This window comes from Schistocerca piceifrons, chromosome 8 (genome assembly GCF_021461385.2).
Source record: "Schistocerca piceifrons isolate TAMUIC-IGC-003096 chromosome 8, iqSchPice1.1, whole genome shotgun sequence".
NCBI lineage: Eukaryota > Metazoa > Arthropoda > Insecta > Orthoptera > Acrididae > Schistocerca > Schistocerca piceifrons.
This window is the reverse complement of record NC_060145.1, coordinates 183,230,296-183,247,375: the sequence shown is the minus strand read 5'-3', so window position 1 is coordinate 183,247,375 and position 17,080 is coordinate 183,230,296. Positions and strand designations below refer to the sequence as shown.

The following is a 17,080-nucleotide window of genomic DNA, read 5'->3' as shown; positions in this document are numbered from 1 at the left end:
TCCCTCACTTGCTTGTTTCTCATCTAACAATACAAAATACTTTGAGAAGTTAATGAAACTGGAGACACCAACAATGCATTCACTGCTTGTGTCTATTGACTTGGTAGGCCAACAAATGACTGACTAATAAATGAAATCTTATTATTTGATATAGTCAAATTTGGAGATAAGAAATCTGTTGTGTTGAAACTGTGGATTCAGAAAAACACTAAATAGACAATATTGCACGTGTAATTTTACTGATTACAGGGCTAATTTTGGCTTGTCTACAAGCCATCTTCTGACCATAACAAAATACATTAATTCACGTACAACTGTCAAACATAAGTTTGCAATGCCATAATTTATGTGAACAGTATCATTTATTACACAATCCAATGGAACAATGATATACATGGTCTGTTCAGAAAATTCTGGAACTATGTCCACAAAGTATTTCTACGCTTACCTTTTACTTATTGGGTGTGGCCTCCTTCGAAATAGTCTCCTCCACAATCGATACACCACTCCCGATGCCGTTTCCACTTCCAGAAGCAGTCTTCGTACGCCTCTTGCTGAATTCTGCGAAGAGCTGTCTTCGAGTTTTCTTTTATTTCACCTTCTGCAACTCTTCATCCTTTTAATGTGGTTTTCAGCTTTGAAAATAAGAAAATATCCACCGAGGCCAGGTCTGGAAAGTATGGAGGATGAGGCAGCACAATGATTTTGTTTTTTGTGCAATAGTCATGCACCAACAGGGATGAAAGTTCAGGTGCGTTATCGTGATGCAATAGCCATGAATTGTCTTGCCACATTTCAGGCTTTATCACATTTTCTTGCATGCACTGCAACACTTCCCGATAGTACCACTGATCAACAGTTTATCCTTTAGGCATGAATTCATGGTGAAACAATCCTTCAAAGTCACGGAAAACTATCAGCATGGCTTTGGCATTTGAGCTGACCTGATGAGCTTTGTTTCGTCTTGAAGAATCTTTCCTGACCCTTAGTCAAGTTCACTCTATGCTTCCTGCATCATTTGGTGTGCCTCTGTAAAAGTTTTCTTGAGTTTCATGCAAAATTTAGTGCGGACGCATTGCTCTAACTCTGTCATCTCTTAATTCACAAGCTGTGCGACATAACATTCTACTCAATATGGCACTGAACAATAAGAGGCATACAACAATGAAACTTCTGGCAGTTACACATTGAACACAGGCATGTGCAGGGACGCCAACTGCATTTCGCTACAACATGCTATTGGCATGAAATTACAAATGTTCCGGAAATTTTTGAACAGACCTCATACATCCCAGAATAAAATGTTATATGTAACGCCCACTGACAGAATAGGCAGTCTTCATATGTGGACATTTAGAGCATACTTGCCACATTACGTTATTATGAAGTCAAGTTACAAGCAGTGACTGTTAGGGACTGTAGAATGAGATGCTGTTCCACATTAGTGAGAATTAAATCTTTGTCCCTATGTGCATTGCAGATTTGTATGGTTATAACTGTTTCCTTTTAACTTTAACCATTTGTGCTAACTTTGCTTTATACATATTTTTATTCCTCCATTGTTAGGTGTCACTTTCAACTATAAACACTTTTTGTTGAAATAAACTTTATGCTTTCACTTAAGCAGTTTTCTGTTGCCTCCAGTCACCTGACTTAGCACATTTATCTTATTATCTGACATGGTCAAATTTGGAGATAAGCAAGCTCTTGTGTTAATGTTGTGTCACTGTTTACAACTTTACTTTAGAATAACGGAATGAGGCAAACACGATCTCATTGTCCACATATGAGAACTGTCTGATTCTGTCAGTGTGCATTATTTATGAGGACCTTTTATTAACGCATTATTATTATTGTGGTCTTCAGTCCTGAGACTGGTTTGATGCAGCTCTCCATGCTACTCTATCCTGTGCAAGCTTCTTCATCTCCCAGTACCTACTGCAACCTACATCCTTCTGAATCTGCTTAGTGTATTCATCTCTTGGTCTCCCTCTACGTTTTTTACCCTCCACACTACCCTCCAAGACTAAATTGGTCATCCATTGATGCCTCGACACATGTCCTACCAGCTGATCCCTTCTTCTAGTCAAGTTGTGCCATAAACTTCTCTTCTCCCCAATCCTATTCAATACTTCTTCATTAGTTATGTGATCTACCCATCTAATCTTCAGCATTCTTCTGCAGCACCACGTTTCGAAAGCTTCTATTCTCTTCTTGTCTAAACTATTTATCGTCCATGTTTCACTTCCATACATGGCTACACTCCATACAAATACTTTCAGAAATGACTTCCTGACACTTAAATCTATACTCAATGTCAACAAATTTCTCTTCTTCAGAAAGGCTTCCCTTGCCATTGCCAGCCTACACTTGATATCCTCTCTACTTCGACCATCATCAGTTATTTTGTTCCCCAAATAGCAAAACTCCTTTACCACTTTAAGTGTCTCATTTCCTAATCTAATTCCCTCAGCGTTATCGCATAATTTACATAATTTCTCCATTGGACTGTGTAATAAATGACCCTACTCACACAAATTACTACGACATGTCCTGTCATTGGCAGTTGTATGGTAATCAATGTATTCTGTTGTGATCTGAAGATGGCTTGAAACTAGTAACAAGTACAATTACATTTACGATGTTGCCTATTAAGGTTTTTCTGAAGCCACAACTTTAATTTTAGAATTAGTTACACATCTAAAAATGAAGTAATGTTGATTTTTTGAAACAATTTAGTTTTGTTACTGATTTGTAATTAAAATTTCATTTTACCCCTTGGGATAACTAGCCCCTGGTTGGAAATTGCTGTTTTATAGGAGACAACATAGGAGAATAAGTGAAATATTTGTTGGGAGGAAATAGCGCAATAAACACGAGACAAAGACATTATAGTATTACCATTTTCTGTTTATCAGTTCTTCATAAATCACTTCTGTATATAGTCTCACATTTTATACATATATTGCATAAATACAAAAATACAGTATCTTCTTATAAAAATATGCATTTACAACAATGTAAAATCTCTAAAAAACGCTATAAAATATAGCCAAAAAATTGTACATGAAAATCGCAAGCTACATTGATGACAAGTACAGTAGACATATTCACGAAATAATTGGCGATGGACAAAGATTGACAACATATTCTGAAATTTCAGAATAAAAAAAATTGTGCTCTGTTCAGCTTACTAGTGAGCTTGTACATTCAGTCTTTGTTAACATTTAAAGACTGTATTCTGACCTCATGTGACAACTTCACCTCAAAGCACTTTCATTAACTTAATAGGAACACTATTGTCTCTTCCTAGGCTCCACTGTACATTATACCTCCTGTGATTGTGTGATTTATATTTGTGCCTTTTGACACTTTGTATCTCATTTTTGTCTGTATACCTTTTGCATAGAATAAGTGTTTGGTCTTGGAGAACTCAAACGTTCAAGTAATTTAAGTAATTTTTATTGCACTTCTGCATACTGACATTTATCTGTCATAAACATAGTTTATAGATTTTATAGCAAGCAACAGATTGAAAAACCCATTATTTCATTATTTAATAACAGTAGATTTGCTGTAGTTACCATACTGCAGTCATATGACAACACTTAGTATGAAAAAAATTGCTCTAAGATCCTTCTAAGGTGATATCTTAAAAAAAAAAAGCACTAAAAATGGGAACCCATTATACACTACAATTATTATTCACTGATTCTGTGTTCAGAAAAGTGCTCTGGTTTAAAAATTAAATAGTGTCAGTAAAAACAATTGATAAAACACGTTTCACTTGATGATACAGTTATAAACAAATATACGGTCATGAATAAAATTGGCTTTAAAAACCATACAAATTATCTTGTTTTATACACATTCGTGTGTTCTGCAAAAGCTTCAACATCATCTCGCTATGCACATATGAAACAAGTGACTAGCTCTCTTTTGTTTACAAAACTTCCACAATGAAGACTGAAAAGATTGCTGCAACAATGTTGTCTCCATGCTACACATCACAAGCACTGCTTCTCATGTAGGAAAAACTGCTTTCCTTTCCTTCACCTAGAAGAAACCATTTAATCTCCATAAGTTGAGGTTTAACATATAAAAGGCAAAGAGTGAATGATTACTGTAAAACATAAGTAAAAACCAAAAGAAACAAAGAGAGGACACAATTTCTTACCAACCTTTAAAACAGATTAAAAACTTACTCGACCACAATAAAATATTTATATGTAATGGTCACCAGTTTTGGTCATAAAGTGATCATTTTTATACCTTTTATACCACAATGGTAGGTGGTGGCAGTGAATGGAGCACATGTTGTGGCTCCATAAACATCAAGTGCTCATGGAGCAAAAATACCTGTTCCTTTCTTGACACCACATACCATAATGATTTACAAGGCGTGATCAAAAAATAATGGAAATTTTTGTTTTCCTTAAGGAATCTTTATTTATTCACCAACATTAACTTTGTAACCGTCAAAGCAACCTCCCCCACAGATATCTGGAACTCACTTTTTCTTACGGTGTTTGGATCCTTCAGTGATTCCGGTTTATCTCATCAATGACCGCAAAACAACATCCTTTCATGGTTCTCTTCAGCCTCGGGAATAGAAAGAAATCACAGCGAGCCATGTCCAGTGAATACGGTAGCTGAGGCAACATAACAGTTTTCATTCTTTCTTTCTTTTTTGCCAAAAAAATCATGAACAAGCATTGAGGTGTGAGTGGGAGCGTTACTGTGACAAAATTTCCACAAGTGGTTCTGCCAAAATTCTGGTCATTTTCTTCGGACTGCTTCATGCAAACAGCACATAACTTCCAGGTAGTATGCATTACTGTCCATACAAGCACAAGGCAAAAACTCATGATGCTCTATCCCACTGTAATCGAATAAAAGTGCAATAAGAACCTTTACACGTGAATAACTTGCAGAATTTTTTTCAGTGCTGGCTTTTCATGCAGTGTCCATTCAGACGACTTGGCCTTGTTTTTGACGTCATACCTGTATACCCATGTTTGTTCTGGACCATTGCCAGATTCATTCAAAAATTCCAGTGTGATGTCCACATGACTTCACTTTTTGCTGGAATTCCACAATTTCAAAACAAACTTTGCTGCTGCCAGAACATCTGAAAACATTGGTGGCATGAGCAAAAAGAGACGCTAACGCCATCAGCAACCTCTCTGATAGCGTTTCAGCAATTTTCCAGAACTATTTTCTTTACTTCTTCCACACTGTCATTGGTAATTGATGTTCTAGGGCATCCAGGTTGTTCATCATCTTCAATGTCTTACACGCCTTTCTTTGAAGAGTTTATACTACTTGTAAACTCTTTCCTTACCCAAAGTAGATGTACCAAAAGCTACAGTCAACCTTCAGAATGCGATGCTGCACTTTATTCCATTTTTCCAGTGAAATTTAATGCAAATTCCTTGAACCATTTCTTTCTAAACTAAAAATATGCCAAGCACTCAAAAACACGTATAATGTTTTAAAGTGTCAATGATAAGCTAAAATTCAAAACAGGTGAAAATGCAAATGTCATCAGAAACATGGGTAAAAAAAAACGGATGTTTCAAAACAACAAAATTAAAACATTCCTGTTACTTTTTGATCACACTTTTTATATGGTCTGAAGATGGTCATTTTATGATCAAAACCAGTTACCATCAAAAATAAAGATTTTCTTGCATCCAAGAGAAATGTTCACAGAAATTACTCTCACAAATCACTGAAAATGGTAGACTGGAGCAGGTTCACAAACACAAAAGATCATATGCTGAACTCATGCCGGTTAAACCAGTAGGGTTTCCCTTCCAACCCTTCTATCAGAAGGAACCACAGACTCCAAAAGCATGCAAATTTCCTAAACCTTTACAAATGTTTTCTCCTGCTGCAGCCACCTAGTGAGTAGATTTTTTTATCCATCCAATTAGATTATGGTAGCGTAGTGCCTGCTGCTTCACCTGCGAAGAGTGTAGATCTGCAGAGATTTTTCTGTTCTTATTTAATCAAATTTTTATGATGCTGACAAACTGCAGCACCTTCTAAGCTTTTCAAGCTAATTAAGGCCATAGAAGCATGCTCTTTTCCAAATGTACTTCTGACCAAAAAGTGATTCTGGTAGCTGGAGTCCAAACTTTTTATTAATCATGCCTTTTGCATTCTTGTGGAGATATTTCCATAGCAACTTTCATTCCCTAACAAATATTTCTTTATATCTAACTGATAAGAGAAATACCAATTTTCACAGATTTAGGCCTAAAACTTTTTTAATGTAATGAAATATTTTCTGAAAAAGTTTCGGCCGCTATTTCACTCCTTTAGGGGATGAATTGGCAAAAACACTGAAACACATTATTTTAAATTTCTAACCGAGTAGTCAAATACTGCTTTTCATAGATGTAACTTTAAAAATACTGTAGTAGTTCTTTAGCAATGATTTACTTTAAAAAAAACTTTCACCCACTACTTTACCCTCTTAGTGGTTGAATTTCCAAAAATTCTGAAACACATATTTTTTATTTCTGACTGAGAAACCAAATACCAGTTTTCGTAGTTCTAGATTCAAAATTGGCTTAATAGTGACATACTTTCAAAAAGCCTTTCATCCCTTATTTAACCCCCTTAGGAATGGAATTTTGGACAATCCCTTCTTAAACGATGCCTATGATTTAAGATTCACACCATCTCCGAACTTCAGGTTTCTATCCTTAGCAGTTTCAGCTGGGCGATGATGAGTCAGTGATTCAGTGTGGTCCTATTTCATCCCCTTAGGGGCTGAATTTCCAAAAACAGTGAAACACTCATTTTTTTCATCTCCAATCGAGAAGCCAAACCCCAATTTTCAAAGATTTAGCTTTCAAAATGCTTTCGCAATGAAATATTTTCATAAAATATTTCACCACCCCCCCCCCCCCCCCTTCTCTCCCTTAGTGGTTGAATTTCCAAACACAGTGATGTATATTTTTTATTTCTAACAAAGAAGTAAAATACAAATTATTTTTATAGATTTAGCTTCAGTAGAGCTTGCACAATGAAATATTTCAATAAAAACTTTCATCCCACATTTCACCCCCATAGAGGATGAATTACCAAAAACAGTGAAACACTTTTTTTTCCCCCCATTTCAAACTGAGAAGCCAGATTGAAATTTTCATAGATATAGCTTTAAAAATGCATACATAATAAAATATTTTCATAAATCCCCTATTTTATTCCATTAAGGGTTCAAGTTCCAAAAACACTGAAACACAAATTTTTTTTTATTTGTACCCCAAAAATCCAATACCAATGTTCATAGATGTAGCTTTAAAACTACTTTAATAGTTCTTTAATAACGATATATTTCCAAAAACAGCTTTCATTCACTATTTCACTCCCACAAGGTTAAAATTTCCAAAAAATGCTCGAACATTGTCAAAATTACCTTAATAGCAACATTTTTCAATAAACACTTCAGCCTCTACTTCAACCCCCTGTGGATGGAATTTTGAAAAATCTGTTATTAAATGACATCTACAGTATAAGATCAACACCCTCTGGTCTATATCGTCAATGGTTTGGGCTGGGCAATGATGAATCAGTCAGTCAGTCACAACATCGACTTTTATATACAGGAATTTTCAAAAATATTATTTTCATTGATATATTAGCTGTAAGTGTTTTTAGCTGTTTCTCCTAACAAATTTTTATTGTACCTTCTCAAATCCTCTCAAAGGCATTTGTTGTTGTTGTTGTGGTCTTCAGTCTTGAGACTGGTTTGATGCAGCTCTCCATGCTACTCTATCCCGTGCAAGCTTCTTCATCTCCCAGTACCTACTACAGCCTACATCCTTCTGAATCTGCTTAGTGTATTCATCTCTTGGTCTCCCTCTACGATTTTTACCCTCCACGCTACCCTCCAGTACTAAATTGGTGATCCCTTGATGCCTCAGAACATGTCCTACCAACCGATCCCTTCTTCTAGCCACAAACTCCTCTTCTCCCCAATTCTATTCAATACCTCCTCATTAGTTACGTGATCTACCCATCTAATCTTCAGCATTCTTCTGTAGCACCACATTTCAAAAGCTTCTATTCTCATCTTGTCTAAACTATTTATCGTCCACGTTTCACTTCCATACATGGCTATACTCAATACAAATACTATCAGAAACGACTTCCTAACACTTAAATCAATACTCGATGTTAACAAATTTCCCTTCTTCAGAAACGCTTTCCTTGCCATTGCCAGTCTACATTTTATATCCTCTCTACTTCGACCATCATCAGTTATTTTGCTCCCCAAATAGCAAAACTCCTTTACTACTTCAAGTGTCTCATTTCCTAATCTAATTCCCTCAGCATCACCCGACTTAATTCGACTACATTCCATTATCCTTGTTTTGATTTTGATGACGTTCATCTTATACCCTCCGTTCAACTGCTCTTCCAAGTCTTTTGCTGTTTCTGACAGAATTACAACGTCATCGGCGAACCTCAAAGTTTTTATTTCTTCTCCATGGATTTTAATACCTACTCTGAACTTTTCTTTTGTTTCCTTTACTGTTTGCTCAATATACAGATTGAATAGCACCGGGGAGAGGCTACAACCCTGTCTCACTACCTTCCCAACCACTGTTTCCCTTTCATGCCCTCGACTCTTACAACTGCACACTGGTTTCTGTACAAATTGTAAATAGCCTTTCGCTCCCTGTATTTTACCCCTGCCACCTTCAGAATTTGAAAGAGAGTATTCCAGTCAACACTGTCAAAAGCTTTCTCTAAGTCTACAAATGCTAGAAACGTAGGTTTGCCTTTCCTTAATCTTTCTTCTAAGATAAGTCGTAGGGTCATTATTGCCTCACATGTTCCAACATTTCTACGGAATCCAAACTGATCTTCCCCGAGGTTGGCTTTTGCTAGTTTCCTTAATCAAACTTGTTTTCACACATGCTTCCATAATTTCAATTCTTTCTCCTATCAAGAAGGTAATTTTGCAGACTGCAAAGACAAATGTCTAGCTTCACTGATGAAATAAACCGAAACACTGACAGAAGAAAGCTAACAATCAATTATTGCATAAAGCTGTCAATTTTTTGTAGCTGTTTACTCTTGCAGAAGCCGAAATATTGCATTCACATTCAAAGGGGAGGTGGGCCTGCATACTGAGTCTGTGGGCCCAAGCACAGACAGAATTTATCAACATGCAATGAAATACTGCAAATGGCCCAGTTACACCATTAGAAATAATGCTCATGTGTAAATCAATAAATGAAGCAGTGTATTCTAATTTCTTAAGTGTTTAATGACAATAAAAAGGATAGTTGCTACTCACCATACAGCAGGGATGCTGAATTGCAGATGAGTACAACAAAAAGTATATCAGACAAAGCTTTTGGACAAACAGGCTTTCATCAGAATTAGACAACATACAAACACACACACACTCACATAAACGCAGCTCACACACACATGTCCACAGTCTCTTTAATGCCTGTGTGGTGCTTAATTCTGATGAAGGTCTGTCTTTTTGTTGTGCCTGTGTGCAACTCAGTGTCTCTGTTATATGGTGAGTAGCAACCATTCTTTTCATAATACTGTCATTAATCCATCCTGCATTTTCCATTCTGAAGTGTTTATATTGAGAAGAACCTGAATTAGATCTCAGAAGTCACAGATCATCTTTAATGTCCAAAGTCTGCAACTTTTGCTTTATAGATAATGTCAGATTTTGAGCTGAAAATGTCATAAAGTTGACTTACTTTTCATATTTTCATTTACTAATGTTTTATGCCATCATATTCTAGCATAGCTCATCATCGAGAAATAATGTGTTTGTTGCACAGAAGCATGAGACGAGGATAAATTTGGTGTCCACTCTACAACCTCTAACAGTTGGGCACACTGCCAACAGCCTCACAGTATTATGCTCTTATGAAATTTACTATCAACAATCAATCACAGTCTGTAGACAGGTGAGGTATTCAACCAAAAAAAATATTTGCCCACCTGCCCAGTGACATAAAAAATTTAATGTATCAACTTCAAGCACAAAATGAAATCATATCTTACAATGTAGGTGCCTGTGGCTGGGGTTAACTTCAGTTAAAACTTCTGGGCTGAGAGCCTATGGTTGATACATAAAACTGCAATCTGATGTTTTGTCTCTGACTGCAGTTATCATTTTACTTCCAAAAGTGTCTTCCACACACAGAGATATAACACTGGGAAAATGTTTTATATATCAACTGTAGCCTGTAAAGGGACACCTCCCTCTACCATTCTTTTCCTCAACAGAAGTAGCTGATACCACAAACATATATGAATTTTGAACAGGTTAACATTATCTCAGCTGTTTCTCTAAAAAAATTCATATGATTTCACACACGATGTGTTACGTTTAAAACTAAAATCTATAAAAAGAAATTACTTTCTTTTCTTTGTTATAATTGATATGCACTAGCTCTGAATGAATAGTTAAAATTATTTTTTTTAGAAACATTTGAAATTATTAAATATTTGGCACACTTTAAACTTTCTATTATTAATTATGTTACCTTATACTGTTTATTATGTTTATTTCCAGATTCATTTCTAAATTAATAGGAATTTATTTGTCAAGAGAATCTGTACACCCTTTGGAATATTGTTCTTACCACAGAGTGAAGCAGTAGTTGGCATGCCTCTGATGTGACCGGATGTGTTATTTTATTTGGGAAAAATAATATTTCAGCTTTGTTAATGTGAAAATTCAAAAGACAGTGTGATATAGAAAAACGTGAGACACTAAATTATCATGAAAACAAAAGTAATTGCACAGGCTTAGTTCAAAGTTAATTAAGTCAATTGGAACCGTGAGATCCTAAAATATGGAAATTTCAGCTTCAAGAATCAGGTCCTAGACGTGAAGAACTGGAGCCAACTACACGAAAGGAAGGTAAGTACAAAGTTTATTGTCAATCTTACTCCTCTCAAAACTTAACAGTTAACTGTAAAGACAGTGACAACAACAAATTGTGGCAGTGAGAGATTACACATAGTGGTGTGGTCTGGGATCAATTGACTAATAATGAAGTTTTGTCTGTTTCAGAAGAAGGGAGAGTGATTTGCGCCATTTGCAGTTAATGTATGAATGGATTTCTGATCACATGAAGAAAGAAGACCAAGGGCTGCCCAACAAAGTAAATAGTATCAACAGTGATGATGTACTACCGCCAACGATGGACCGGATCGAATGAAAGAGCACTTTACAAAAAGGAAAGATAAGTACAAACTATTTGTGGAGTTAATTTGTTTGTGGACTCATGTGCTTGTAAACAAAATGAATAGAGACGAGGGTAGACACTAGGTAGAAGTGAAAGCTGTAGGATCCAGTCAGGACATGTCTGAGCTAAGTGGAATCGTACTCAGCAAAGAAACAGTAAAAACTGATATTTTGCAGTTAATTTTGGCAAAACTATAGGAAATGAAGGCAGATAACAATAGCAAATTTAGTCCAGTTAATGATCAGTTAACTGAAATAAGAACTGAAAACAACAGTAAAATGGACAGGGTACAAGAGCAAATGGACCAAGTTTCAGAGCTAAAAAATGGGTTGTCAGAGGGGTTAAAAAGTGTGAATGAAAAAGTTGATATTTAAAAAAATAAATTTATTGTTTTGGAAAATGAGTACGTAGTTGAATCAGCAAGACAATCGAAGAATATTGATGAGATCAGAATTGAACAGAAGGCTGTAGAGAAAAAACTGCGTAAAACTTCACTAGTTTAAACAACAAAAAAATTGTAATGTTGAAAAAAAAAATGCAAATTAATGTAACTGTTATAGATAAAAAAATTCCAGCGTTTCAAGAAATTCATGTAAACCAAAGATTGTGCACAAACAATGGTGTCGTGTGGTCCAACACTCCTATCAATAGTTTTCCATCAGACAATTTACATCCAGTGGATTTTCTGCACTCCTGTAGAGATAGTTTTGTGCCAGTCATGAATGACAATCAAAAAATTAAATTTGTTAAAAGATTTCTTGAAGGCAAAGCTCTATCATGGGTACATTTAAATTTAAGTCAGTGGGAAACATATCAAAATTCAGAAAAAGTTTTTTAAAATAAAATTTGGTTGGAAGCTGAACAGGGGAGAATCAAAAGTGAATTTTTGAATGGTCCTAATTGTAAGAGTAGGGACGGTACTTTGAAAGAGTTTTGTAAGAATCAACTTAAAAAATTAACACACCTTGACAAACCATTCGCCAAAATGTCCTTGTCTGATGCACTTAAAAGGAGACTACCAGAAAGGTTGCAGTGGTATTTAGTACATGGACCTGACGATTGTCTTGAACAATTTTTGCGATATGTTGACAGGCTGGATAGCTCAGTAGAAAGAAGTATGTACCATAATAATCAGAATGATAGAAATCACAATGGGCATAATTACAGAAACAGAATCAAAGTGTTAATAGGGACAGAAATTTTGAACATCAGCAGGATAGGAATAATGGAGATAACCATGGCATTTTAATAGGACAGACAATCATAGAAGTAACTACTCAAGAAATGGAAGTTTGCGTCAATGGAGGTCCTTGATGATGTGGCACATGTATCCGAAACTGAACATGAGGAATATCAGATTTCTCATTTATGTTTTGATCTAAAGTCTTGGGATACTATGTTTAATTATGGTTAAGTAGGTACTAATCACAAACCAGAATGTGAGAGCAGTGAGAATTTTGATGTAGTATTTACTAATGATTTCTTCTCTTGGTTGGAAAGCAGTGTTACTGATGTATGTAAATCAGGCGATGACTGTACTGGATCTGAACTAGATGTTATTTTTGATGTAGATGTGAATGAGAGATGTGAAATAACTGAGGTTGGTAAGTCTTAGACTGGTGACTTGCTGCAAATGAATGTAGGTGAGGTAAGTGACTTTGATGGAGATGAGACTTGAAATGTTAGTGATGTTGTTGATGAAGTAATTTTGGAGAAATATGATGATGATGGGTAACAGGTATTTGCGGAATTTAATGAAGTTTCAGAGTTATTTGTGAATGATGTTGACAAGACAGGTAAAGTAAGTGATGTATGTGACATTGTAAGTGAAAGTCATGGAATACCAGTCCAGTAAAAACAGTTTTTCATTAATGTCACGCAGAGTAATGATCTAAACAGTAAAGGTGAGTTATCTGTGAGCCTAGAGAATAAAGGTGAAAACTTTTTGAAGTTTGTTGGGACCAGATTGATGACAACATAGATAAACGTGCATTCTGGAATAAGTTAGCTATGGTTAGTCAGAATTTGTATCCAATTTGGTGGAACGAAGTGAAAGAAGATCTAAGCAGGATGTGTAATTTTGACAATAATATATTTTGTGTTTGTTCTGTAACAAGTGATGTTAGTTGTATCATGGAATCCATTCATTATATTCAATCTTTACCTGCCAACATGAGTAATCAAAGTAATGTTATGATATCAGCGAAGTTGATAAAACCCTGTAAAGACAGTGTGGATGTAGCACTTGATGAAATCGAAAGTAATATTTTGCATGAAGTGTCTGATAACAGAGCAAATGATTCAGATTTTGGGTGTCCTTAGATTAGGATTAAGTCTGATCAGTGGGAAGGGAACTGTTTGATTGATACAGGAAGCCCAATTTGTGGTATATACGAACAATTTAGAAACACGATCAAATACAGTAAGAATTCTGTGGAAATGCCCATTGTACGTGTATAGATAAGAGGAGGTTCTGGTATGCAAAGCAAATTTGTAAAATCTCAAGTACTGTTAAGTTTTAGTTTAGAGGACAAAACCTATGAACATGAGTGCGTAATGATCCCTAGTCTGGAAGAAAATATACACTATATTTGCAGATTATACAACTACATAATTGTGTTTTGTTTATCAGGAATGTAGTATGTAAGATCATGAGATTTCTAAAGTTCTGTCTTATCTATTGACTGAGTTAAATTTATGACACACTATGTTTGGAGGTTCATGCAACTATATAATTATGTTTTGTGCTTTAAAATTAGTTAGGAATAGTATCTCAGTATATCTGTATGTATCACCTTATTAGTTCATTTTTCATTGCATTTATCTCTGTTTATTAAAGTTTCATATACAGACACTTTTTAATTCTATCTGATGTAAATCCTATACTTTTTTTTTTTTTTTAAATATATATAAATAGACAGAGCCGTGTGATGTGAGGGAGGTATTGAACAGCATATTTCGTACACAAAACAATGTTTCAGGATTTGATGTGAATGCTAGATGGGAAGTTACCTATCTGTTGGACTGTGAGATGAGAAATCTAGGGAGAAAACCGAAAGATGTGGGTGGATCCATTCCCACACTGCTGTATGGCTGTACCCTGCTGGTCCAGTCGACTTACAAGAGATCACACATGCTGGGTAATGTACTCAACCCTTTGTCAACTACATCAGTGTTGTCACTGGGATTTGTAAATTGTTAGCCAAGTATTCATCCTACATGAAGAATTCATGGAACTAGAAGAACAGTCACTGCTATGGACAGTGTTAATCCACATAAATGTTTGTTTTTTCAAGTAGGGGGATTAACTTCCCAATACATTATGTATTTTTTTATCAATTGTAAATGAACCTTCTAGGCCAATATGTACATAGGTTAATTTGTATAAACAATTAACAAATAGTGTGGAAGACCTTTATTAGTATAGACAGTATAACAATATGTACTAATGTCAGATTTCATACACTATTTTGGTCCTCAAGCTACTCGATTATGTCATCATTTAAACCTATTTATGACTCTGATTATCTGTATTTATCCTGAGTACTGCAATACTGTATCTCAATGGAACTTGGGCCGTGGGAAAACTCATGCCTAACTCTATTTTGGGTACCCCTGGTCATTGTGACTGTGAGTGTACTCAAGGAGAGTGTGTAACTATTGATTGAGGTTAGATGCTTCCTATAATTACTCTTTACATATGATTGAACTTAATGATATGATTATGAACTTTATTGATTTTGTTGTGTTGAAACATTTTTTGTTTGGTGTGTACCCAGTGTGGTTTGGATTCATGGGTCGGTCCCCACACCATAAGCTTAGGCCCTAATATTTTTTCATTATTTTCTCATTTCATGAGTCCACATATCCTAAATACTATGTTTTATGTGGCTGACTGATTTTGTGTTATACTCCTACTCATGACTGAGTATATTCTTCTGCTCTGTACCTGTCGTCATGAGTGTTTCGAGTTGGCTCACTCGTCATACACTTATGCTTTGAATTTTTGCTCTTCTCTTTTGAAAATATGATTTTATAGATGTAAGCTTGCAATTTGTAATGGTTGTAATTTACATTGTCACTGCTCTTATTTATATAGTTTAGTGTGGTCGTGCCGCAGTTTTGACTTTTGTATCATTTGTCTTGTGACAGAATGTTCCACAGATCTGAAAATCCGAAAGCCATGTCCTGGTATATGTATAAATTATTACTTGTATAGTAGATGTTTTTCTCATGTTTTTTGTAATATTATGTATCAGATACTTCTATACATCTGTATTCCATATTTTGGTATCATTTTGTACACCGTTACTTACTTTACAGTAAGTCACAAAATATTGTAAACACATTATTTCCAAATTTTGTGAGGGGGACATTATAAAGTGACACCATCCTCTAGCATTCTTTTACTCAACAGAAGTAGTCAATACCAGAAACATATCTGAATCTTGAACAAGTTAATATTATCTCAGCTGTTTTTCTGAAAAATTTCATATGATTTTGTACGCAATGTGTTATATTTCAAGCTAAAATCTATAAAAAGAAATTAGTTTATTTTCTTTGTTACAATAGATAAGTACTAGCTCTGAATGTACAGTTAAAATTATTATTCTTAGAAACATTTGAAATTTTGAAATATTTGGCACACTGAAACTTTCTATTATTAATTACACTATCTGATACTGCTTATTATCTTTATTTCTGGATTCATTTATAAATTAACAGAATTTCATTTGTCAAGAAAATTTGTAAACCCTTTGGAATATTGTTATTACCACAGAGTGAAGTAATAGTGGGCATGCCTCTGATGTGACCAGATGCGTTATTTTAATTGGGAAGAACAATGTAATTTTGGCATTGTTAATGTGAAAATTCAAAAGACAATGTGATACAGAAAAATGTGAGAGAATAAATTATCATGGAAAAAAAAAATTGCACAGACTTAGTTCAAAGTCAATTGGAACCATGAGATCCTAAAATATGAAAATTTCAGCTTCAAGAATACGGCCCTAGATGTGAAGAACTGGAGTCAACTACAAGAAAAGCAGACAAGCAAAAAGTTTATTGTAAATCTTACTCCTCTTGCATTTTTGAAAAAAATGATACTTTACCATTGAAAATAGTAGTGGCGACAACAAATTGTGATGGACGGGTACATTGCAAGCCTCAACTCCTACTCTACAAAAGACTTTCTGAATGTGCAATAGCATAATTTTGTGCTAGTATGTCTTTAAATATGGGAAAGATATATCGAACTTTGCATAGACCACTGCTTCTGCTTTTAAATGTTTGTGCCAGCAGTACTTGACATTTTACTTCCCAAAGTTAAGTACTGTTCAGCCAATCTGTTTCCTTGTAAGTTTAAATTATAATCAGCTGCTGTTTTAGTATAATTTGGTCCTTGCTAAGTCTATTTTCTATTTGTTTTCATCTGATTGAACGTGTTAAGGACAAACATGATGTCCTCAGAAAAATCCAACAATGTATTAACTTTTCATTTCTAGTGTCATTCCAAAAGTTTCTCAATTGAGAACCATTTTTTTTTCTTTTTTGTTGCATTGAAATACCAAATTGTCATCTTGCAGTGGAATTTACTCTTTTTTATCAGCTTCTGTAACTTCACAGAGGTCTTCCATCTTCTAGTCCAAATTTTAGCATATTGGTACGAAGAAAACATCCCACTGGTGATGAGGTCATTGGAGACTTGAGTACATGCTTAGATTGGGGAAGGATAGGGAGGAAAACTGGACATACTATTTCCAAAAGAACCATTGCAGCATTTATTTTAAGTGATTTAGGGAAAAAAATGGGAAACATCTGTGTGTGAG

General features: G+C 35.1%; 1 protein-coding gene across 2 annotated transcripts in view; it reads right to left on the bottom strand.

Annotated features, from left to right (window-relative positions):
* Nucleotides 1–3,575: 3,575 nt before the first annotated feature.
* Nucleotides 3,576–17,080, bottom strand: part of LOC124712055 — a 550,487-nt gene continuing 536,982 nt past the window's right edge. For both annotated transcript variants that reach the window (XM_047242349.1, XM_047242350.1), the window contains one exon: nt 3,576–4,056. In XM_047242349.1, coding sequence (XP_047098305.1) covers nt 4,053–4,056 — 4 coding nt within the window. In that variant the 3' untranslated portion in view covers nt 3,576–4,052. The remainder of the gene's footprint in view (nt 4,057–17,080) is intronic.